Below are 25,791 nucleotides of genomic sequence, written 5' to 3' on the forward strand. Positions count from 1 at the left end.
CATATTTATAGGGCAAAAATTAGCCGTTTTGTTACCGTTTATGACCGTTGGTGTACAAAAAAATAAATGTATGTATTTGTATAATTTTATGGTAATAATATGGTGTATATAATATTAGTCGTGCTTAAATAATTATGTATATCATATCACATTATTATAATGAAGTGTCATAAGTTATTTTGTTTAAAAACCTTATAGGCTTTTATACTTGTCGTATCCCTTACCAGGAGTGTGGGATGTCGTCTTAACATCTTCCCAGGATTTATAACAAGTTTTTGAAAATTTTAATTTTATTATTCCTAATAATAACATTATATTATATATTAAATATATATACAATAAATAAATAACAGTAAATAAATATTATTACTTTTGTTACCTTTTTTTATGTTTGGAGCTTGGAAAAATATGAAGGACTTTTAGAGCTTCGTGCTGATAACGTGTTGTGAAAAAGTAAAAATTTATGGTAAAAAGTAAAAATCTCAAACTCTCAAAATTTACCAAACTACACACTTTATAATATTTTTCTCTCTACTCAATTGTATCAAATCTTTATAAATGGAGACCTATTTATAGGATTTCTTTGGAAAACAATCCAAAAACAATTTCATCATTACATACATCATCACACACTAATTTTCAATATTCAACACCTAATTTTACCTAATTTTCAATATTCAACACCTAATTTTACCTAATTTTCAACATTCAACATTATAATTTTCAACACAAATATTTTTCATATTTTCAACGCTTTTTACTTATTTGATTGAACAACATTTATTGTTGCATTTGGATTGGTTAATTTGAAGTTAAAGATTTCAAATTCAAGATAACAAATCTTTTGGTTGTTTGGACAGATCCACTTGACAATGAATTTTGAATTTCCAACTAGTTACTTTTTTTAGTAAATTTCTCAAATACACTCTATATTAAGATAAATAATTTCAATAGTAATAATGGTATAATCTTGATAAACTTAAGAAGAGTGTCATTTGAAATAATTTGTCAAATCATTCGAATCAAATATATCCATGCGCAACTCATTTAGTTTTGGATTCTGACCAAAACCGAAAATGCAGTTTAGTTAGCGGTTTGAAAGTTTTAATTTAGGAAAAAAACTGTGTGAGACGGTCTCACAAGTCGTATTTTGTGATACGGATCTCTTATTTGTGTAATTCATGAAAAAATATTGCTTTTTATGTTAAGAGTATTATTTTTTTATTGTGAATTCGTCTCATAAATAAAGATTCGTGATCTACTCTTTAATTTAATATTCAATATCGTGGCTGTCATATTATTATTTAAAAGAAATATGTTAAAAATTGTGAGATGGGATGAAATTTTTGGTTTACAGAGAAGAAAATGTGAAAAAGAGTCTAGACTAAATTTTGTTGAATTGAAACCAATGATTTTGATTCTTGCGATACGATACCATAACGGCTCGAACCGTACCCATGTGCACCCCTGGTTTAAAAGGTACAATCCAAAGCTGTTACCAGTGAGTAATCTATTTTATATTAATTAATTCTGAGTAAATTATGTCATTATTGATGTTATAGTTTCTGTTAAAGTTTCATTATCAAGTGAAAAAGGGAAATAATCATCTAGAAGATACATTAATTGTTCGATACAATAATTATCATTGCTTTCATTCAAAACGTGGTGTTCAGACTGATGTACGATTTAAAATATTTGAGTTGTATCATTATAACCAGCTATAATTTTTGGTAAAGTGTCAATCGCTCGATCATACAATTGTTATCAATCCTAATGTCATGAGTTCGATTTTCGTTGAATACAATTATTAGGAGGGAGGTTGTTGGGGTATAAAACGTGTCGCTTGAGCTGTTGTACATTTTTAAAGATTCGATTTGCACAATTATCAACATCAATTATAACTTTTGTTAAAGCGACAAATATTCTGTCCTAAATGATGGATATGAAAATGTTAATTTCTTAATTTAATTTCTCCAACAGGCGAGACTCGACCATATTAAGATTCTTGTTTGAAAACAGCTTCAATGATAAAAACACAATTGTTTGGTTGAATTGTTTTGCATACAAATAAGTTCAAGTTATCTTGTACAATTCTGATCTAAAAATAAATAAAAATCAATTTCATTTGAAAGATGTGATGTTCGGACATAGAAACTGCTTCAGTACTTTTAACAACATTTCTTCTTCTTTTCACTAATATTTTTTTGTCTCTTACTAACATTGTATTGGAAATATGAATTCCAAGACACATTTACCAAGCTTTTTTTTTAAGAATTGTTTTATCCTCTCTTTGATCACAGGGATATGAAAAATTTCTCTCAGGATACAATGAAGATATTCTGTATTTTTAGGTGATTGAATCAAATCAAAATCCAACAAGCCAAAATTATTCTTTTTGATCTAATGATGTCATATATATAGAAACGAAAATTAGATTCAAAACAGACGTGAATGATTGTATGATTTTTGAAGAGCTTTTGGCGGCAACCACGAGGTGGCTCTGCCCCTCGACCCCCGCGATCTGACCGTGTAAGTCGATCTCCATAATTTTTGTAGTAACAAACATTATTCGTTATCGATAAACTAAGTAATTATGAAAATTTTTCTAGCGGCATCAATTTTCAAGTGGCTAGGACATAATAGTTTCCTAGGCTAGCTTAGGTTGGAACATTCATTTGCTATAGTTTTTGCATTGATTAATGTGGTTTTTATCAGTATATGGGAAACAATTGAGTAGTTTTATATTCAATTTTCAAGTTCCTTTGTTAGGAGTGGATGTGTAACAACTGGAGAGTTGTTGGCCTACTAATTTTTTTTAATTTTTTTTTTAAATTGATTTATGTAATATATTTTTTGGCTTGAGTTTGAAGCCATAGCGACGTCTGAACAACGTTCCTCCTAGGCTCGTGGCTTTGATTAAATCTTTAATGAATTTTTAAATTGTTGAAAAATAATATAAAATCCATATATTAAAATGTGAAAAATCAATAGTTTATACATCTCAACTTAATAATAATAATATCGATGTACTTTGTCTAATTATATATAATTTAAAATTTTAATTAATGTCTTATTTTAGGAAAAAATATAAATTTTCTACAATTCTCGTCCAATTATTTTAATTATCTTGAATTTATTTATAATGATATTATGTTATATTAATTGAATAATTGAAACTCCACCGATTAAATTATGAAAATAGGAAGAATTGTCAGTATAACAATGTTTTATCTATTAAATAATAAATACATTTGTTAAACTTATAATACATTATTATGTATCATTATAACTTTTCAATCAATAGAATTTGCACATCATTATTATTATAAAATTTAGAGATATTATACTGTGTTTTTCTGAATTTCTCGGGTTTCCGTGGAGCAAATACTATTTTTTTTTTTTTTGTTTTGTATTTATTTAGATTTTCTCTATGTGTATTAAATTTATTTTAGCTTATCTAAATCCGTTTCCTACGCACATAGAAGATAAAATAAAATATATTTTAGTCATGACCTATTTATTATAGAGTAAGTCTCTTGTGAGACGGTCTCACAAATATTTATCTGTGAGACTGGTCAACCCTACCGATATTCACAATAAAAAGTAATACTCTTAACATAAAAAGTTATATTTTTTCATGAATAACCCAAATAAAATATCTGTGTCACAAAATATGACCCATAAAATCATCTCATACAAGTTTTTGCTTTTATCATATGAACTAAAAAAAAGAGTAAATTATGGGGAAAATGCAATAAAATTAGACTGGTCACACAATATGACTTTGCCACTATTTTCAAGTTGTAAAACACTTTTTTGACCCATCGAATTAAGTATGCAAATGAATCAAGCTGATCGTGACTTATTTGAAACTCGATTCGATAAAAGTTTGTTTGAAATTATTTAACGATGCTCGTTAAGAGAAACAAATTAAGCTCAAATTTTATAATATTCGTCTCGTTAGCTTGTGAACAAGTTTTTTAGTAGGCCTATGAGTTAGCTCTCGGATTATAAAAATAATAATCCCCACCCCATTTTTACGCAATCACATGATGTTCTTTCGATAGAGGAGAAAAACATATAATCCCTGTACGAAGTCACTTCCAAAATTTTTTCTTAAAATATTGTTACCAGCAGCTTCAATAAGAAAATATATTAATATTTTAAATAGGTTGCTGCAATTAAATAATAATAAAAAATGCTGGAGAAAGTAGACTTTTTACTATTTTATTTTTGTTTTGTCTTGAAAAGGAGCGTTCAAATTACTCAAAGATCTCACCGAATTGCATTTAAGTAGCTTTCATTCGATTGACCAGCTTTTGGTGGTGACACTAGTGATTGGACGACTATGCCCCTCACTGTAACAGATTATTTGCTATTCCTCCCCTTCCCGGGTAAATTTGAGATTTTTTTTCAAAATAACGCTGGTTTTTTTGTTTTTGATTTTTCGTGAAATTGAACTCACTGTCTTTTTTTCAATTTCGAAATTAAAAAATTTTTAAAGATAGAAAGTCAAAATTTTAAGCATACCGAGACGTATTCGTTATTTTCGGGTCGATAATAATTGCATAACCGTTTGTTTGTAAATGGTTTGAGCATCCACCTTTTTCCAAAGTAAAATGGGGCAAATGAGATGCTGTTTAGGTATATTTATGAATGAATATTTATTATTTTTCACTGAACAAATATTGATAAATCTCACCATTTTAATTTTCATTGGGACAGTGTCAATAAAGGTAAATAAATAGGGGCCAGCAATCGGAGGGTAATTACGTAATAGCAGCCAGACCTAAGCTTCCTATTAAAGTGCTGCTTCTCAGACTTACAATCGAGCAGACGTCAGTCACACCCACGCGCCGCCGACTGAGAGTATCCGGTGGGCATTATTATTATTCTTCTTCTCAATCAACACACGTAGAACCCACAGATAGATTATAATCCAAACTTTTCTCGCATTCAGAATCTGTCACCCATTGACTGAGATTTTTCTCATTACATTACTCATGGCTTCAGAGTTAATATTCCGAGGTCACGAGTCGCAGCCCGTGAGTGATGCCTACTCGCCGAAGCCTTTGCCCGCCGTGGCTCGCCCGGTTCGCTACATGCTACGCGAACAACGATTGGTTTTCATGTTGGTCGGCATTGCTATCGCCGCTCTGATCTTCACCTTCTCACCTTCCTCCAAACCCCTCTCGCCGATCCATAACGCTCACATTTCCTCCTCCTTGATTCATCCGCAGCCACACCGAGTCATGTACCAGAACAGGCACATCGCCTCCGGATTCGTCGGGAAAATTCCACTCGGATTGAAACGTAAGAGCTTGCGGATTGTTGTCACAGGCGGCGCCGGTTTCGTCGGGAGTCATTTGGTCGACCGGCTCATAAGCAGAGGCGACAGCGTGATCGTAGTAGACAATTTCTTCACCGGGAGAAAGGAGAACGTCATGCAGCATTTCGGGAATCCGAGGTTCGAGCTAATCCGACACGACGTGGTCGAGCCACTGCTGTTAGAAGTGGATCAGATCTATCATCTCGCTTGCCCCGCGTCGCCCGTTCATTACAAGCACAACCCCGTGAAAACAATCATATCCTTGTCTGATTTTATTTTAATGAATTAAATTTCATATCACATGCACTTAATGTGGGCTCCTTAATCTTGGATGTTTGCACAAGACCAACGTGGTCGGGACATTGAACATGCTGGGGCTGGCGAAGCGTGTGGGCGCGCGGTTCTTGCTGACGAGCACCAGTGAGGTTTACGGAGACCCATTGCAACATCCGCAAGTCGAAACATACTGGGGCAACGTCAATCCGATCGGTGGGTACAATTTCGAACAATATTTGATTTTTAACGTTTTGGTACTTTGATTCTGACAAGCAAATAACACAGGTGTCAGAAGCTGTTACGATGAAGGAAAACGAACAGCTGAAACGTTGACCATGGATTATCACAGGGGTGCTGACGTTGAGGTACCTCCTTTTTTTTTTTTTTTTTTAATTCCACTCTCTCTTATTATTATATAATTACTCTCCCCACATATATACATATTTCTCTATCATATAAATTAACAAAATTATTGAAAAATAAATTTTATATAAAAATTATATTTTTTTATTTTACCTTTGTTGAATTAATATTTTGATATGATATAAACGTAGTATTTATATTTGGGACGAAAAGAATTTTATAGTTTTTTGCATATGTTTGTTCTGTTATTTTTGTTTGTTGAATTAATTGCAACGCCTAAAATTAGAGATGTGATGTGGGACAATTTATTTATTATAAGATTCAAATGTGTGTATAAGATGTTCATGTATTTATCATCATTAAATATCACTGACATTTGTTTGGCTTTTTAAATCCTAATATTATCATTGATGTATTAATTATTTAACAAGTCCAAGTGTTACTTATATTTATATAATACATATTATGTAAAAAAACATTGTCAATTATTTTTTGACGGGGTAATATTGTCAACTATTAAACACATATTGAATCACAAAAACTCGTGAATTTGTAACTATTTGGTCACTCATGGAAAAATATTACTTTTTATTGTAATTATGAGCAGGGCAGACACGTCTCACGAAAAGATCCGTGAGACCGTCTCACAAGAGATCTACTCGTATTTTACTGGTATCTTAATATATTGATGTGTTTTAATTTTTAAAAACGCCTTACTTTAGTTATGGCAGTATATTTAAATTTGATATACAAAAATAGAAATAATAATAATAATATTTGTTAATTATAGATGCTAATGAAATGAGAAAAATTGTAACAGGTGAGGATTGCTAGAATCTTTAATACTTACGGACCTCGTATGTGCATTGATGATGGTCGGGTTGTAAGCAACTTTGTTGCCCAGGTAAATAATACTCGTTCTCTCTCATGTCATTTTTTGGTCGAAACGAGCCAACTTTGAAAGCATAAATGACTCCATTCCCTGTCCCGTGACAGGCTTTGAGGAAAGAGCCACTCACTGTTTATGGCGATGGGAAGCAAACAAGAAGTTTTCAGTTTGTTTCTGATTTGGTAAGCATGTTTCTTGAATGACTTCTGTTCGTTTTTCAGATTAGTTACGCCTTTATCCGACGTGTTATTGAACACTCTTACACCAACCGACTACTGTTTGAATTTGAAATGTAAAGTAAAATAATAGAAAGCATCGTGCTTTGTTTTCAAATTAGCCGTGACTTGGCTGTCTTTTATGGTGTCTTGTTATTGCCAAGTGAGAATCTTACTTGTTTTCTATTATTGTGGGTTGGTATAGCCACAGCCCTTCTTTTTAATTTGCTTATCAAGGCGATCTTATTTACTCTAGTAACTCATTTCTTTGCTTTTCTTACTTACTTTAATGGCTTGGATCTAGCACAACCTAGAACTTGTGGATCGGTGTCGTATTCCATAAATCTTTTTCAAGATAAATTTTCGAGATATGCCATGCTCATATGATCTAGAATACATGTTTTTATACGTGTTTAAATTGTTAGGTGGAGGGCCTAATACGATTGATGGAAGGAGAGCATGTCGGGCCTTTCAATCTTGGTAACCCAGGAGAGTTCACTATGCTTGAACTTGCTCAGGTATCTGGATCTCGCCAACATCCTTCTTACTCTTTTTGATCATCCAAGTCTTCATCTAATCTGTCACAAAAACGTACGAAATCTGTGGCAAAGCGTTGGGTACGTACTGACAAGCTAAAACAGTGTGTTATGAAGTATCGTTTAATTGGGGATGCAGGTGGTTCGAGAAACCATTGATTCAAATGCAAAGATAGCGTTCAGGCCTAACACAGAAGATGACCCTCACAAGAGGAAGCCTGACATCACCAAGGCAAAGCAGCAGCTGGGTTGGGAGCCCAAAGTGTCACTGAGACAAGGCCTCCCTATGATGGTCTCAGACTTCAGGCAACGGATATTTGGCGGCCACGAATACAACAGTGCTTCTTCTTCCCTTTAAGTTCTGAAACTTTCCAAATTTCCAATTTCTATCCGTCTTTGTACCCGGTTCTTTTTAAATCATTCAAAATCACTGTATGATTTTTTTCATTGAACTTCAATGATATTTGCACTCTACCTTTATCGACGAGGCATTGAATACCCGCACAAAATTTGGTGGGTTAAAAAGGTGTGTGACCAGGTGTATATTATCACTAAGTATAGAATCCTTCTATACAAACAAGAAATCATGCAATCAAACTCAACAAAGCAAAGCTACTATGGTATGACGAAAGGCAAGTTCAACCCCAAGTTGTGCACATAATTCAACTCAAAACGTACTAAGAGCAGACAACAAAAAAGTTGCCAAGTCCTGCAGTATCAGGCAACACTCACCAGGATAAGCTAGTCACTAACTACATCTGAAACTAGGTTGAAGTGAAAGTACACACAACACTGGTTGATAGTTCTGATTTGGGTTACTGAAACTTCGCAAAGTGCATGCAAACAAAGTGAAACAGGCTATGCCACAAGCTTGGCAAATTGGTAAAGAAAATCATGAAGCAGTCACATTCGGCTACTAATTGAAGGCTCTATTGAAATACCGATGCACTCTGGTAGTGATACACCTGTATAAATGAAACAAATGAGAAACTGCAACAGCTGAAATGATGGATAGTTTAGACAAAAATACAGTTTGGAAAGTGAACCATAAAATTAAAGTTACTTTAAGATATTTTTTGTCCGACGTTATACCTTATTTTTACTAGGATTCATACAAATATAAACAATAAACAAAACAGGGTCAACAGATTGATGGCTCAGAATTAAATTTGTGGTGATGGCAATTAATACCTATCACTTGGGATTTCTGAGGACAATGATCACTGAATCTCCACGGAGAAACATCTTACTAATAAAACGATCTTTATTAACTGGAAGAGCTTTCTTCTTGCCTTTCCCGGTCTTGGGCACCTGTGCAGCGAAATAGCAATTAGATATAGCCACTGCCGTATAAGGAACAATTTCATCAATAGATTCGCTGGAAAATTTTAGCAATAATATTTTTTTTCCCAAATTGATATCAAACACATCAAAATCAGCCTCACAAATTCTAAACCAGAAGTCAAATATGTGAGAAAATAACAGCAAACATCTGAAACAAAGAGTAGCTCTTAAAGAAAGGAACCAACCTCAGTCCACATCTCCCGCACATTTTCCAGAACCATGTTGCAGTGGCGGTCAAATGCCCTCACATGGCCAAGAAGTTTTTTGTTATTTCGGCAATTGATCAACACCTTGCAGCCAATAAAGGACAAGTCAAATTACTGCAATAAACACATTCAAATAAAATAGCACAAAAAACCTTATAAAATCCCATCTGTGATCCATATCAGCCTTCCAGACCCCAAGAAATGAAAATATTAGAGAATAATTCTATACAGTGGGTCAAAAAATATACATGTATACTCAAGGACGGAATGAAGTTTCAAAACAAGAAGAGAAGAGTGATGGTAAAACAGGTAAAGAGTCTTGTTTAGAAACATCTATCAAAATCAAGATATTTACATGTGTGCGCACAATTTGTCAAGACAGAATCTTATCCTGGTGACATTAATTAATACCTGTGTGTTATTTTTAACACTCATCATCAGAACAGAAAGTGGACCTGTATTGAACTCCTCGTCCTCGTTCTTAACCTGTTAAAATAAAAAGCTCGTGTAAGCAACATTATGTTTCTAAACTCCAATAAACCAGATTATAATTATAAGATAATGCTTATAAGAGAAAGTATGAACCATGAAGGAATTTAAATGCACTTGAAACAAAAATACTATGAAGGAATTTAAATGCACTTCAAACAGAAAACAAGAACATAAGAGCAGCCAAATTAGACAAGTGGTATCCCAGTTGTTAGATGTTTATAGCCATCACTATCAAGATGAGGGCTGACACTATATTTACACACAAGAAAAAATTGAAAGCACCATAAAGGTGACTGACTTCTTTGCTATAATGTGAGGAAAATAATATCACGCATATTCAGGCTGACAAAAGATACTGTATATGAATGCATCTGCATCATGTATTCCATCTTATGCCTCTGCTGCAATACTTCATTACAGTGCTAGCATGATTGCTATGGTGAAAATGAATGCTGGGGTAATGTGGGGTGTGAGGGCGAGGATGTCTATTGTATAACAAGTGTCCTCACAAGCACTACACAGAATATCGTGAATTCCATTCTTTGCTATATACTCAGTGCATGTTCTGTGTTATTAAATGTTAACTCCAAAACATGGATGAACTTCCAAGCTCAAATCAGAAGGATAACATAGTGTAAGAAAAAAAAATAGCGAGGTAACTTACAGGGACATCTTCTTCCATCGGTCGACTGCAGAAACACAAACTAAATTAATAAACTCGCACAAAAATAACCGTACAGCATAAGCAGACAACTAAAAACTGATAAATGTAAGCAATCAATACCAGAAATCCTCGAATGTTAACGTGTCGAACAATCTAGTACTGAGTATAAGTACAACAAAATTAAGCATACAAGGAACATGTTTTCTCAATACATATTCATGCCAATTTGAATCTCGCGTCCTAGGCCGATTTATAGCCCGTCTATACTAAATTTTTGACGAAGTATCGGGTTCAAGTGTAATTTGTCAAACCACAGCTAAAAAAAACGTCTAGGGTTTTAGAGTAAAACAAACAAGAACCACAAATGAACCAAATAGAAACGATCCGAGTTAGCGCACCTCATTTTCAGCAGACAAAAGCTTCAAAATTCAAAAAACAACTGCAAGAAGTACGAATTTGTGGTTAAATCACTGAAAAAAAACGTTAGGGTTTAAGAGATGAAGCGAGAATGGGAAAAAAAGTTAAATCTTAGACATGGGGGGCGTACTTTGAAGGTGAATGGGGAAACTAAGCTAAAGTGAGCTCGTTAAATACCTATACCGAGAAAACGCCGCACTCCGCCTTGCCCGCCACCAGCTAGCTGTTAGGTTAGGCGACCGAGACGGAGCCTCCTCGGCGGTTTAAATTCTCAGCTGAGTTGTTTAAACGGGCTTTGATTTGAGCAACTCCAAAACGATAAGCCCAAACAGAAATTAAATTCTTAATTGGGCCAAATACATATATACTTATATTAAAACGCAAACTTGGGCTAAATGGCCAGTTTAGGCCCGGTAGTAGGTTAAGCTTCCACCACATCACAGCCAAGGGACAATAGCACGTGGGATTGTCTATGCTCTCCACAACAACACATCACTGCAGGGGGTTTGGTTTCCTTCTTTGCCTCTTCGTTTTCCTTTTTTCCTTTGTGTCAGGCTTATCCAAACTCTTTGATTCAGTGCGAAGCTATGGATGACTTCGTGATTCTTATGCATGAGGAAGGGCTTACGATTGGCGTTCTCATCGAGTGTGGTTATTTTCCCTTAATTTTTTTTAATTTTTTTCACATGTAACTTTTGGGATTGCTAACGGTTTACAAGAGATCTGATGCCTCAACTAGCTTTGTACTTTGATCCCTTTTTTGCTTACTATACTGCTTTCGATACTGCATGAACCGTTTGTTGATTAGATGATTTTTCCAGCGAAAAATTGACAATATCCTTTTGTGTTTCTATGCCAGGGAAAATCTTCCGCTTCTGTGGATGATACGTTAAAAATAATTTCTTGCGGGTAATTTCATTTTATATGTTTACTACATGTTTATGTGGATACATTTGCATCAGTAAAATGGATTTGTTTGTTAGGGAAAAGCAGAAGATATTAGATGTTCTTAATGCGGAGCTGGAGAAAGCTAGGCAGAAAGGATTTGTGCTTAAGCATCTCTCAGAAAACAGCGGAAATAATGCAAAGAAAAGGCTTTTGGCTGTGATAGGGAGTGTTACAACTTTTGGACGCAAGAACAACAAAGATGTAATTCGTAAGGCCTGGATGCCTACTGGTGAGTCATATCATATGGCCTAAAATGTGGATCTTTTTCTGGTAGAAATCACTGGATGAATGAGTCCACGTCTCCTTGCTTCATGAGATTTGATAATTCAAAATTTATTCAATGCAGGTGCTGCTCTGAAGATAATGGAGGAAGAAAAAGGCATTGTCATAAGATTTGTGTTAGGAAGAAGGAGGTCTATATGATGCTGATTAAAAATTGTCTCAAGGACTCCTTAGGCTGCTGAATTTGATTGGTTATACTCATCAATTCAGTTCCAATCATGGAGATAATTCAGAGAGGGAGATGGACAATGAAAAATATGCAGACAGATGACTTCGTTATTCTTGTATGTTTGAGTTTCTCATATGTAATTTTAATTGGTTATGATAATTGGATTGTAAGTGAATTGGTTTTCGATTTCTTCCATATTTTTATTCTCTCTCAAGGGTGGGGTCCCTGGTCCTTTTGTGTGAATGGCCGTTGATGAAGCTCCCATCTGTCACATGCAAGTGAAGCATTTCCTTTTCATGTCTTTTAGGAAGTTTCCTCTCTCAATTTCCCATCTTATGGTAGATTGGCGAATTATTGGGCCGAGCTGGATTTGAACCAGCGTAGACATGTTGCCAACGAATTTACAGTCCGTCCCCATTAACCACTCGGGCATCGACCCAGGAAGAATCAATTTTAGGCCGGGCCTCGCCTATTTGTTGGATTGAACCACGAGATGAGACATGAACCTTATATTTCCATGATCGAAGTTTTTGCCTCGGTTTTTTTTTTTTATTTCTGTAACATTCTTCTGTTAATCATTAAGTTAATCCCAATTTCATCCATTATTATATTAATATCATTCCGTTCCAAAATACAAGGGCCCAAGCCGCTAAGTATTCCTAAATCGATATATAGAGAAACATCCTTCATATCCGAGATATATTATCTCATTTTTTTTCATTTGAGCTCTCTAACTTTAGAGAATATCTGTGAATTATTTATTGACTTAACCATCAGATTGTCTATGTCACTTCGACACATTTGATGTTTGTTTGTGACGTAGGTAACAACAATCCATGAAGTTTGTTGTTTACCAATTTAAGGTTACGGTGATCCGTCTATGATATTTTTTACAAGAACGTTTACGAGCTAGTAAGTTATTTTTAATTAATCTACGTAATCCGAGCAATTACAATTTGTGATTACATCACATAATTGAACCAAAAATGATATTAAATATGATAGATCAATAAAACATGAAAAAATTAAATAACTTGCCAAAAAGTTCCGTCTTATCGATGATATCTAAAGAGCGCGAATTCATACATCATTGATGGAAAAGTATCATATAAAATCTTGTAGACACGAGTTTTAATGATCAAATCGATTTGCATTTGTCTGTTGTTGCCTCGTATTTAATTTGATTTTGTGTAAAAATGACGTTTTTAATAGCAAAAAAATGATCTTCTTTGAGGATCGATTTCAAATTATCATGGACGAGATGTTTATTGTCTCATGTATGCGTGAAACCTATAAAATAGAAAAAAATGTAAATATTATTTTCTCATATTTTGTGAAGATTAATATTAAAAAAAAATACACCACTCGATCATCAAATATGCATTCCAAACTTAAATTCTTATTATTTTCATATGTAGGTAGATCATAACAATGAACTATGCGTAGTTCTAACACTCAATACATTTTTAAAGCGTTAACCTCACGTATAACACTGAATAAATGAGTCATTGTCTGTATTCAGATTAAATAATGATAACATTGTTGTGTCCGAGAAGGAAGGACATTATGCGTCAATCAATTATGCAGTATTACATGTATAAATATGACACCAAAGTCTAACTATAATTAAATAAAATGATTTAAACGATACAAAATTTGCATGTGGTTTATATTTCAAGAAGGGTATTCATATTCAAACAAGTCGATTTGGAAGTAACATGACACTCGTATTTCGGTTGTAAAATGAATTAAATTGTGGAAAATATTAAATTTCAAAGTGAATTATGTAAATTAAATTTTAAAAAAATTAAATAATAACGGACCCGAGTGTAGCACGTCGACCTTGAAGGAGCACGTCAAAAACTTGAAGAAATAGGCTGAAGTTCCATCTCATTTGCCTCCAACTCCACGGCTGTCAACGCGCATCTTCGAATCCGTCGCATCGTCGGTGATCCACACCGGACGGTGAGTGTCTACTTTTGTCACTTTCGATGCTTTATTTCATCGCCATTATTGTCGTCGTGTTAATGATTGTGCTTTGGTTGAGAGGGAAGAGTCCGACGGAATGTTCTGCTAATTTAGCTTGTTGAGTTGAAACCTTGCCAAATGCTTACCGCGTTTCTGTGATCTGACTGTCGGTACTAATTAGGTTAATTCAATTGCTTGCGTACTTCGACAATTAAAGCGAGTGATATTTGGGGTTGTTTATGAAAGTAAGAGGATAAGTTCATTTCCTCAAGTCTGTCTATTTTTCATGCCAATAAATTTTTGTTTTGTCTGTCTGTATCTAGTAACTGTCCTGAAAAGGTTTCGGTTTCTATGCATCCTATACATAGTTTGGTTGCTTATTTAGCTCCCTTGGTATATGAATCTTGTTAAACTTTGTGATTAATATTGCTTCTAGTAATTCAATTTCTCTTGATCATGTTTAATCATGAGTTCTGACCATTGAGTATGTAATAAGTGTGTTTCTTATTTGGCAGTGCCCTCTTGCTTCATGAGCGAGCCATAGATTCTAATTCATTAAGTTATTAAGATGCCCCATCTTAATAACACTTCTGAGAATGTGCTGGGGAGTTCCAATACCATTGGGCATGAGAAATGTGGACTTTATTTGCTTTTCAAGTGGGAAACCGGGCTTGGTGATGGTTCCAGAGGCTTCTTGTATTCCACGGCTCTTGCCTACTGTTTTATTGGCTTATCGGCTATAACTGATTGCTTTTTCCGGTCTATGGAAAATGTTGTCGAGCATACACGACTAGTGGAAGAGATAGATCCTTGTACAAATGCCAAAGTTCGCAAACACAAAAAGGTTTGGAATTATGCCATAGCAGACATCGCTTTACTGGCATTCGGAACTAGCTTTCCCCAAATTTCATTGGCTACCATTGATGCTATAAGGAATACTGGAAATTTGTATGCTGGAGGTTTGTGCCATTTTTCAAGGCTTTTCTTGTTCGGAGAATTTTTGTTATCTGGGTTGAATCACAGTACATTTCCCCCTTTCCCTTTGTTGTTCTAGACTCTAGTGATATTTTCTCTATCTTTTAGCAACCATGAATCAATCACTCATTTGCTATTGATATGTAATATCTTTGCTTTCCTAGAGCTCTAGATATATACATCTTGAATAAAATGCTATGGCAGTGCTATTCTTGATACTCGATTTACCCGCTAATATTTGTTTCTTGGGATGCGTGTGCAACTAGATTACGTAAGCCATTTTTGATGAAATTAAAATTAATTTTGGTCGGGATCACGGTTCTTTGACATGTTTTTCCTATTCTGCTTTTCATCCGATTTTTATCATTTTTTTTAAATTCTAACTTTATAAACAAAATAAGAGTTGTCTGAAATTGTAGAACAACAACATACAAGTCTTTGTTCCATCAAGTGAGGCCGGCTATATGGATTCTCTTATGCCATTGTGCTCAATGTCCTATTATTTTATCATTTATCTAATGCATATCATGCTTAATTGTTATTGTTTATGTCTTTTTTGGTATCTTTTTTTGTCCAATAATATGGGTACTAGTCATGGTCTCACATCTCCTAAATTGAGCCTATATTGGTCGCCTTTGTACTTGTCCATACTATCTTAGGCGTGTCTCCCTCAATTTTTATTCGATAGGCACGACCCAACTTTTTTTCTTATATATTTGTTTCTTAACATATACATTATTGTATCTCAGCACATCCACTTCAGCATCCTCATCTCCGCGACTCTAATCTTTTGTTTGTGTACATGTTTTACTACCCAATATAATCTAACAACTATCATGTAAAACTTCCCTTTGAGTTTCAGGGGTAACTTACGTTTACACAAAATATCAGACGCACTTCTCCACTTCGATCATCCTACTTGTATTCTATGTGATAAATCTCTATCGATTACCACATCATTCTGTAAATACTTAAAAGGTCACAATCGTCGGTAATTCAACATCTCATATTTTAACTATTGCCTCGATGTTCCTAGTATTGCTAAACTTAAATTTCATGTATTATGTCTTTGCTCTAAGTCTAAAACCCTTCTCTTCCAATTTCCAACGTTTCTAGCCAAGTTTCAAGCTTGACATTTACACCTTCACGAGTCTTATCCACCAAGACAACGTCATTTTCAAACAACAAGCACCAAAACTCCATGTCCTTAATATGTCTGTGAGTTCATCCATGACAAATGCAATCCATGACAAGTGCAAAAAGAAGGGCTTAAAGCCGATCCTTGATGTAGCCTATCTATATTGGAAACTTTTCGGTTAATCTTCTTGAGGTCCACACTCTTGTCACTACATCCTTATACATGTCCTTGATAACTTCAATATGTGCTACTCTTATGTCTTTCTTTTCCAAAACCTTCCAGGTATCTACTCTCATCAGTCTATCATGTGCCTTTTCTAGGTCGATAAACACCATGTGTAAGTCTCGCTTCTTCTCTCAAACTTTTCTATTAATTGTCCAAGGAGATGTGTAGTCTCCATCGTCGACCTTCCAAGCATAAAACCAAATTGATTTTCAGTCACCTTACCCTCTTTTCTTAATCTTCTTTGAATCACTCTTTCGCAAAGCTTCATGGTATGTCTCATTAGCTTAATGCCCCTATAATTTGCACAATTTTGTATATTTCCCCTGTTTTTAAACAAGGGAACTACAATAATTTATCTCCATTGTTTGGGCATTTTCTTCGTTCTTAATATCTCGTTATACAACTTCGTAAGCCATCCAATGCCTTGATTCCGTAGGCACTTCCATACCTCGATAGGAATATCATCGGGTCCTAGCGTCTTTCCTTTTTAATCGTCTTCAGAGCATTATCTACCTCTGAAGTTTGACTTCCTCGATAAAAAAATCATGTTTCTATACTGTTCTAACGTGCTTAAATTTCTTAAGTTAGTTTGGTTGTCCCGACCTTCATTATAAAAATGATGAAAATACCTCTTTCATCGCACTTTTATTTCCCCGTCATTCGCTAACACCCTATTTGTCTCATCTTTTATGCATCTTGTTTGATTGAAATCCCTTGTTTTCCTCTCTCTTGCTTTAGCTGTTTTATAGACCTGCTTTTCCCCGTCTTTAATGTCAAGTTGTCTATAAGAGTCTTCAAAAGCTTTATCTTTAGGTTCTTTTTTATCATACTTTATCTTTAGCTTCTCGTACTGCTTTTTTGTTTCCTGAATATTTTTTCTAGTTTTCCTCATTCCTACAAGTGTATAGTAATTTATAAGCAGCTCTTTTGACCTTCACTTTCTCTTGTAAAACAAATATATTTATTTGAATCTTGAATGCATTACTACCATTAACAGGTTTAGGTCCCGGAACACTTGTTGGCTCTGCGGCTTTTGATTTATTTCCCATTCATGCGGTTTGTGTTGTGGTTCCTAAAGCTGGAGAACTTAAAAAGATTTCAGATATTGGAGTGTGGCTTGTGGAGCTCGTTTGGTCTTTCTGGGCTTACATTTGGCTGTACATAATACTGGAGGTGATACATGTTTATTATTGTCTTTATCTTAATTTGTTGCGCAGACATGTAGTGACGGAATATAACTGCTGGCTACGAATTTGTTTATTGGATCAATTTACTAGAAGTTTTACTCCCAGTTTTATGTTTATGATACTTCACAAGACTAAGCTATTGAACAAAGATATATATAGGAACCATTATTTTATTATTTATAAGGTGAAGTTGTTTGAATCCAATTACGGACTGATGGGAGTAAAGAAACGTTTTGTTTAAAATGTACAGTGTTCTAAAAATCCCCGCTTAGGACTGCCTAGGCGGCGTCTAGGCGCTGGGCGGTCCAAAACCGCCCCGATTTTAGGCTAGTCGAAACTTCTAGGCGCCACCATATTAATCGGCCGCCTAGGCGGCGCCCGGCGGTCCCGGCGCCGCCTGGCGCGAAAGCCGCCTAGGCGATTTTACAATTAAAAATCCGGAAGGTTGAACGATTTTACACTTAATTGGAGTACTTTTGAGGGAGTAATTACTTAATTGATTATTCTATACTTATTATTATATATTTTTATATATGTATTCAATACTAATATTTTTTTAATGTAGATCCATACTAAGAAAAGAAATAGACTAGATACCGGAAGGTTGAACAATTTAGTTTATGTTCAATTCAATGCCAAGATCATCAACAAGAAGAGAAGACAAGAAGAAAAAGGAGTGGATGTTCTACTTGCTAGTGAAGCAACTATGGCACAAGGATGGATTGTTGATGGTGGAGATGAAGATGTTGAGACTAATGTTGAAGATGTAAGGGAACTTCACGAAGAAGAATTTGTATCGGATGAAGAGGAGGAAGAAGCCATGGATTTTGAGTTTGAATCCGATACAGAAGAAGTATTGGAAAAATATGGAGATGAACTAGAAGAGTTAGATGTTTATGTTTAATATCAATATATTATGCTGGAAAAAATGTTGAACAAATTTAATTTTCATTGTACAACGGTTGTAGTAAAGTAGTAAACTGATGTGGATGATTCATATATAAAAATTTATTAATATATATTTATTATTACAATTTTAAATTTTATAATAATATATATTTCATATACAAACATAATACTCATGAACCACTTAATGAATTTAAGTTTTTAAAAAAACCGCCTTGACCCGTCTAGTCGCCTAGGCGCTAGGCGGTAGGTAACCGCCCGCCTACCGCTTTTTAGAACAATGAAAATGTATCCCCTCCACCAAAACTCAAGGGTCTTTGGTTGGCTTGGCAAGAACTTTTTTTGTTAAGATTTGACGATAGCATCTTTAACAGTTTGTAAATTCCATTTGTAACAAAAAGGAGTAGCTCGCATGTTTTTTATTCGGCTGTGAAATACATGTAAAATTCTCTCTTTTTTTTTTAAGAATTATGGACCCATAGAAAAATAACGAGTGGACGTATTTCTCATCAGAGAGTAACATGTGTGCTACTGCTTCAAAGCTTATTTCTTGAACTCAACCTATTTGTCTAAAAACGAGTCCATCTTTTCATGTGTTTTAGTAGTTGTAAATGCCTTGTACATGTTTCCGAACTTCGTAGTTTTTTTTTAGCATAAACAAATAACGATGATTTTCATTGATGATTGATTAAAAAAGAAAAAAAGCAAGAGAATTTTTTATAGAGAAGTGAAAATTTATTGTTGTTTGAAACACCTGATTTAAATCTAAAAAGAACGGGATCAACATATAATTTTATCCCGTAAGTCCATTGTTGGGTTGGTTGCATCTTGCCTGTTTTAGCACGAATTACTTGTGTTCGCAGGTGTGGACGCCAGATGTCATTACTCTTCTTGAAGCTTTGTTGACAGTGCTGCAATATGGGTTACTGCTTACACATGCATATGCTCAAGACAAGCGTTGGCCATACATGTCTTTGCCATTGTAGGTAACCTAACAATCTCAAATTATGTTCTTCTCTATTTACAGAATCACTCATCCAAGAAATTCGTTATTTGGTTAAAGCAAGAGAACCAATGCCTATTTTCTTTTTTCTGGCATATATTAATTGTAATCAGACCAAGATCTGAGAGGCCGGAAGAATGGGTACCACCAGAAACTTCTACCCACAGGAATGGCAACAGGAATAATAAGTACCCAGGAAAACTGGAAGTTAATGAAAATAGAGATGGAAATCATGCTGGTGTTTTATCTATCCGCAGTGGTAACATTCTGATTGAAATGAATAGTTTGCACCTCTTTTTTTCATGTAGATTGTATTTTGATGGACTGAGGTATTGATATCTGTCCAAGAATGGAGCTGTTTAAATCCAGCTAAAGACTCAGGCTGGACTCTACATTTTTGCTAATGTTTTGTTAAAGATTCTTGAGAAACTCTGCTGAAAATATTAGAATTACAATAGTCGTCGACAATTATAAGCGTCAACCATTTCCGTCTATTTATTCTAAAATTCTTTATGTGAAATGTAAACCTCAGGTGCTGCGTATCAAAAGTTACCTGATACCATCGAATCCTCAGAGCAATCTAGTGAAGATATAGTTACCTACAACGAGAATTTTCTAGCCATCTGGAAGCAACAGTTCGTTGATGCACTCATGGTACAATGCTGTGTCATCTTTCGTTAGGATCTTTTTGGGATCATTTTATTTGCCGAATGGCTTATTTATCATCCTTTACCAGTTTTCAAACTCAGAATCAAGAAAAGTGAACAATACATGGCTATGGCTAGCAAAGGCATTGTTGCAGTTTCTCTTTGCACCGTGGAGATTCCTATTTGCTTTTGTGCCTCCTTATCAAATTGCTCATGGATGGGTTGCCTTCATTTTTGCTTTAACCTTTATCAGCGGGATAGCTTACATTGTAACTAAGCTTACAGATATGATAAGCTGTGTAACAGGTTCACAGTTAATTTAAGATTTGTCTACTGTTACAAGTGTTAATATCTGAAGCCTTGTCCTACGTTTTTGGTATCAACATTATTATTTATGGTCTCATAGTGCAGGTATTGATCCTTATGTCATAGCATTCACAGCACTGGCAGCTGGAACATCATGGCCAGATTTAGTAGCAAGCAAGATTGCAGCAGAGAGGCAGATAACAGCTGACTCTGCCATAGCTAATATCACTTGCAGGTTCTTTTAGTTGCTTCATTATTCTTTGAGGTTTCACGAGACATTTGAAGTATATATCTGCAGTTTTTGTTTCTCATTTTAAATTATTTAGCTATTCAATTGTCACACATCGGAAACTTTTCAAATTATTTTCTTGTTTTGTTTGTATTAAGTACTCACATTGTGTTTGTTATGATTGGTAATAGCCGTTTTAGAATCATGTATGCCAAATATGTTAATATATGACCGAGCAGACAATCAAACTTAAGCTGTTTTACAACACCTCTGTCGTGATACAATACATCCTGCCGAAAATAACAGGCTTCAGTCCGATAACAGACTACTAGCTTGCCTTCAAGCCTATAATGTGAAAACCATTGTTACAAAAGTTGATCGAAAAATTTCATGAATCATTTCTAACATCTTCCACAAATTGACATGAGATCCATTGTGTATCAATTGTTATTCCCATATGTTTCTATACAAGTAATCAGTTGCATAAACTAGAGATTTTAATAGCAAAAGTCGTGTTAACTGACACAGTTTCACTTATTAAATATGTTTGTTTCATTTATCCTTATGAAGCAACTCGGTGAACATATATGTTGGCATTGGCGTACCGTGGCTCATCAACACAGTCCTACAATTTCTTTGCATACAATGAACCATTGCGGATAGAGAATGCGGAGGGGCTCAGCTTCTCTTTACTTGTGTTCTTTGCTACTTCTGCAGGATGTATTGGTGTTTTGGTATTTCGGCGGATTACTTTGGGTGCTGAGCTTGGAGGTCCCAGAATTTGGGCCTGGATCACTAGTGTTTATTTCATGCTGCTATGGCTTATTTTTGTTGTACTTTCATCTTTACGTGTTTCTGGCATTATTTAAACTATTTTTCATGTCCTGGCCTAAATATGTGAGAAAAGGTGATAAACATATATGATATATGGTGGCTGTATAGTTATTGGCTCTTTTGATATTTGGCGAACCTTTTTGATGCAACGCAGGCATTGTTAACCGTGAGATCATATCCACCATACACGGTTTAAAAATGAGGTTCGATGCCATGCTGAGTGCCTTCCTATGTATATATAGGCACGCTAGAAGGTTCAAATGTGCTTAAAAATTGGCTTTGCGTGGTAATCCTTTTGAAAATATTAATGCTTTTTCTATTTTCTTTAAGTTAAATTTCGAGGTGTACATATTTTAATGTCGGATAAAATTATCGTATATTTTAATACTCAAGCTACTGTCCCTTTCCTGTCACTCAGGGAAAAAAAATAAAGAGCACAGGGAAGGAGAGAATGTGCAATAGGAGGGAAAAGAAAAGGGAACGGTGCAGGCTATTTTCGGTGAAAAAATAAAATGTACAAAATTAATCCATCGTTTTAAAAATTTTATCCTCCTATTTTATGTATCCCTTCATTTCAAATTCTTATCAATATTTTTTAATTATCCTATTGATCAAATACGTTTATCTTCACTCTTTTGGTGTGTCGTATATGTATTTTTCTAATTGCGTGAGGTAAAAACAACATATTTACCGCCCAAAATAACCTTACACTACAAATGAGTAGGAGAAACATCAGTTTGTGAATTCCACTAAATTAAGGTTGATACAATATTAAAACATGGAATAACTCGGTAAACAAGGTTCACTTTTTGGCATAGGTGATCAACATTGGATTGTCTTCGGTTATCTTGAATCCTTGAAGCCCCTGCATTGCAACTGTGGACTGCATTTCATTCTCGTACTCAACAAAAGCAATTCCTGGCTTTGCTTCAACCATCCTAACTTCCTTAAATCCAGGACATTGACTGAACAGCATTTGCAGCATCATTGAAGTTGTCTGAGGAGGAAGATTCTGAATGAATAAGATGTTATTCGGTGGAGCAGGAGCCTCTGGAACAGCCCTTGCACCTGCAAATGGTATTTGAGACAACTGCACCACGCAAAAAGATGATGAGTCGGGAATTCCTAGAAAAACAGAAAATAATAGACAATGGAGACAAAAATGCAGAGAAAGACAAAGTCCTAAATATCCTTACAGGAGGGGCAGCACCATAGGCACCAGCATATGCAGGATTCAGACCCATTGATGCCTGATTAGCATCAGTTTGATCCTTTTTCTTTCTTCCTGCATCACACAGAGAAACATCCGGCTGAAATAAACGGCCACGAAAAAATTTGGGAATGCGAAAGTCCTGAAGAAAATGCACCCTCTTTCTCAATATTGTACTCAACCCACAAATCTTAAAAACTACAGATTTCATTATCCAAATTCCAGGAAACACATTTCAGGTATACTGTGAACAACAGACATTGTCAACTTTTTGAATTCTCTGCTCTATACAATGCGATAGCCATATATGTAAGAAGCAATACTATTCCAAATACGATTAGGGAATAGACAATCCGATTAGGGAATAGACAGATACCCATGAAATGAGAGGCAAATTAACATCCGTATATGTTGTATAACAAATACAAATTCATACTCATAAGAATATACAAGCCACAGTTCAGAGCTAAGTTTCGATACCACACCTTCTGTTACATAAAATTGCAGGCCCTCAGATCTTCATAAACATATTTAACGTGTTACTAATGAAGCCCACTAGATCACATAAAAAAATATGTTAACATGCATTTCTCTTTTCAAATTTGTCTTGTAAAATACCATACAATTTCATTGTCTTGAATGCATATAACTTTTAATTTTTGCAACACTACACTTATAAAAGGAAAGGCAGAGTGATAGAGACAGATTACAGAAGAAAGTATGAATGGTTTTGTAGCACAATAGCTCATTTAACTTGTGATTTGGAAGGCTTTACCTAAAACAAACATCCTTTCACCAAAAATAAGAAAATACAGTTACATTCATACATTAAATTGATCCAGAAAGATGACTTACCTCTATCGTCATGCTTCCTTCTTTTTTCTCGAGGCATAAAAGTTCCATCCGCCTTTGCAATGATATCTGATTTTGTCTTTGCATATTGTATCCTCTGCCATAGGTATACAATTAAAATACTTTCAAACACAGAAAAAGAGAATCTCACAATATATTAGCAGAGTAATAACAAATTATCGATGCTATATTCACATTTCTCAACCAATTAGGCTATCACGAGGTGACTGCATAAACAAATGCACCCTTGCTCCATGGGAAAATATCAAGAAAGACGAGCAATTGCCCGGAGCTTGAGTTAACTGTTAACCAATCCGCTCATTACACGCAATATAAAGCCTATAGACACAAACTGCCCGCGGGGTTTAGATTTTCCTCGTTTTTATATGAATTTTAGTTGGAGTTTTTCTTCTAATATTAAAGCAAGATTCAGTTGTGCACCTAGTTGCTTCACTAATCAGAATGTAGAACCATAGATGTGAACCGAAACAGCTGGAACAAAACAATAGCATTAACTCGATTCATTTTTCTGGTAAGATAGCAATTAGTGAATAATATCTAGTTAAAACCGAACTGAAATTCAAGCCAAATACTGCAAAAGAGAAATTTTAAAATCAGAAAAGCACACCATGGGCTTGTCGTAAAACGGAAACCCTTGCATCTGACGATGCGCATTGGCGGCGGAAGAAACCTCCTCGAAAACGACCCATGCTTGCCCCTTGTGTTTTAGGGTTTTGAACGCTAAAACCTCCAATATTTTCCCGAACTGTGAAAACACAGCGAGCAGAGATTTCTTCAATTCTATAGACAAAAAAAAACAAAAAAAAATAATTCCGCTGCATCCTCACTAACAAAACAAAAGTAATATCAATTTTTTTTACAAAATTACGTGAATTTAAGAACATACCGTCGAGCTTGGTTTTCTCGTTGAGGTTGTTAATGTAGATTGTCACGTTGGGTTGGATGTCAGTGGCCGTCGGGTTAACCTCCGCCATGGATACGGCCGTCCACTGGTGACTTGCTCTGATTGAATTTCTAACAAAGATTCGACGTTCTTTGCGAAGGGTGTGGATTTGTTTTTGGGCTATCTATATTGGGCCATACCATTTGAGATTTAGCAATTCGTCACTTCTACATAGCCCAAATAGGGCCCAAAAACAAAGATCAAGGGATAACAATGTGAGATTTTTTTTCTTATGAAGATTATTATTATTATTATTATTATTATTATTATTATTATTTTATGTTCACTGAGTTAAATGAGTGCTGATTTTATTAACAAATGCCCAAATTAAAGATTTGATTAAAGATTTGGACGTTCTGGTTGCATTAAATCAAAGAGTGAGTATTAAAAAGGAGTCGAATGTGTGTTTGAAGTATCCATTTTGATGCTCAAATCAAATACAAAAAATATATGATGAAATGAATATAAGATACTTTTAAACAAAAAATCAAACTTGGTATTTATGAGAAAAACTATGGCTGATGGGGGCTTGGGAGGCCTTTGAGCAGGAGCTCAAATATGTTAAAGCCAAGGCTGTCGGGGAATCGATTTGAAAGGACGTTGAGCTCGAACAAGTCAAAGCCGAGCTCGAACGCTCCAGAAGTAATATCAATCCATTTACATAGTTTGATCATATTTCATATGATAAAATGAATTATACTACATTTACCATATATCATGTCACATTAAACCTAAACCTATCGTAATGAATTTTTAAACTCGTAATGATAGTCATAACATCATGCATTACATTAGCACCCACTCATATAAATATATATCACCCCATCATTTTTCCTCCCCGTTTTTTTTTTATTTTCATGCAACTCGAAGATCTGGTTTTCCTTTCCCTCGTTTGGTAAGCTACACTTGCTTAATTCTTCCCTTAATTTTTAACATGTTAGCCTCCTTTCCTCCCCTTAGTACTTCCTCTAGCTTTCGCTGAGAGCAGTCGAAGAGTCGGCTACTCGGACGAAGAGGTAGGAACATCGGAGATGATTCCCTCCTCCAGGGTGCGCTCCCGACCTAGTGACCCTTCATGTGTGGAACCTCGCCCCTTAGTCCATCCAAGCCAAAAAAGACTAGCCTCATATGGCAGGTCTACCGTTCCCCTCTTCCAAGGACGTTCCAGACCCACCTCATCCCTTCCTGATCCAACCAAGCCAAGCGAGAGGAAAGTG

At 35.0% G+C, this 25,791-nt stretch overlaps 4 protein-coding genes, 1 non-coding gene and 1 pseudogene across 13 annotated transcripts; 3 read left to right on the forward strand and 3 right to left on the reverse strand.

The window, feature by feature from the left end:
* Positions 1-4,749: 4,749 nt before the first annotated feature.
* On the forward strand, positions 4,750-8,093 carry LOC142545962 (UDP-glucuronic acid decarboxylase 2). Its single transcript, XM_075653423.1, has 7 exons — positions 4,750-5,585; positions 5,671-5,818; positions 5,891-5,970; positions 6,789-6,872; positions 6,965-7,039; positions 7,498-7,590; positions 7,748-8,093. The coding sequence occupies exons 1-7, from the start codon at positions 5,004-5,006 to the stop codon at positions 7,964-7,966; spliced, it is 1,281 nt and encodes a 426-aa protein (XP_075509538.1). The 5' UTR covers positions 4,750-5,003; the 3' UTR covers positions 7,967-8,093.
* A 113-nt stretch (positions 8,094-8,206) lies between these two features.
* Positions 8,207-11,027, reverse strand: LOC142545945 (uncharacterized). 3 transcript variants are annotated; one of them, XM_075653393.1, is made up of 7 exons: positions 10,909-11,027; positions 10,713-10,753; positions 10,315-10,339; positions 9,570-9,644; positions 9,138-9,242; positions 8,800-8,919; positions 8,207-8,573 (listed from the first exon to the last, which is right to left on the reverse strand). In XM_075653393.1, the coding sequence occupies exons 2-6, from the start codon at positions 10,715-10,717 to the stop codon at positions 8,803-8,805; spliced, it is 327 nt and encodes a 108-aa protein (XP_075509508.1). In that variant the 5' UTR covers positions 10,718-10,753; positions 10,909-11,027; the 3' UTR covers positions 8,207-8,573; positions 8,800-8,802. The 3 variants fall into 3 exon arrangements, with proteins under 3 accessions (XP_075509508.1, XP_075509526.1, XP_075509518.1); XM_075653411.1 differs by having other exon boundaries at positions 10,915-10,994; XM_075653403.1 differs by having other exon boundaries at positions 10,862-10,991.
* A 158-nt stretch (positions 11,028-11,185) lies between these two features.
* On the forward strand, positions 11,186-12,305 carry LOC142519223 (hydroxyproline O-galactosyltransferase HPGT1-like). 7 transcript variants are annotated; one of them, XM_075622183.1, is made up of 4 exons: positions 11,186-11,382; positions 11,591-11,640; positions 11,715-11,949; positions 12,026-12,305. In XM_075622183.1, the coding sequence occupies exons 1-3, from the start codon at positions 11,344-11,346 to the stop codon at positions 11,929-11,931; spliced, it is 306 nt and encodes a 101-aa protein (XP_075478298.1). In that variant the 5' UTR covers positions 11,186-11,343; the 3' UTR covers positions 11,932-11,949; positions 12,026-12,305. The 7 variants fall into 7 exon arrangements, 4 of the variants coding, with proteins under 4 accessions (XP_075478298.1, XP_075478284.1, XP_075478292.1 ...); XM_075622169.1 differs by having other exon boundaries at positions 11,202-11,382; positions 11,715-11,908; XM_075622177.1 differs by having other exon boundaries at positions 11,202-11,379; positions 11,715-11,908.
* Positions 12,306-12,485: 180 nt separating this feature from the next.
* Positions 12,486-12,569, reverse strand: TRNAY-GUA (transfer RNA tyrosine (anticodon GUA)). Its single transcript has one exon. It is a non-coding gene; the product is annotated as a tRNA-Tyr (tRNA).
* A 1,320-nt stretch (positions 12,570-13,889) lies between these two features.
* On the forward strand, positions 13,890-21,751 carry LOC142545970 (magnesium/proton exchanger-like; annotated as a pseudogene).
* A 483-nt stretch (positions 21,752-22,234) lies between these two features.
* LOC142545978 (U1 small nuclear ribonucleoprotein A) lies at positions 22,235-24,711 on the reverse strand. Its single transcript, XM_075653444.1, has 5 exons — positions 24,518-24,711; positions 24,239-24,411; positions 23,614-23,707; positions 22,745-22,833; positions 22,235-22,638 (listed from the first exon to the last, which is right to left on the reverse strand). Exons 1-5 carry the CDS (start codon positions 24,603-24,605, stop codon positions 22,351-22,353), a joined length of 732 nt encoding a protein of 243 aa, XP_075509559.1. The 5' UTR covers positions 24,606-24,711; the 3' UTR covers positions 22,235-22,350.
* Between the last annotated feature and the right edge of the window lie 1,080 nt (positions 24,712-25,791).

Source organism: Primulina tabacum, chromosome 1 (genome assembly GCF_025594145.1).
Source record: "Primulina tabacum isolate GXHZ01 chromosome 1, ASM2559414v2, whole genome shotgun sequence".
NCBI classification, from domain to species: Eukaryota; Viridiplantae; Streptophyta; class Magnoliopsida; order Lamiales; family Gesneriaceae; genus Primulina; species Primulina tabacum.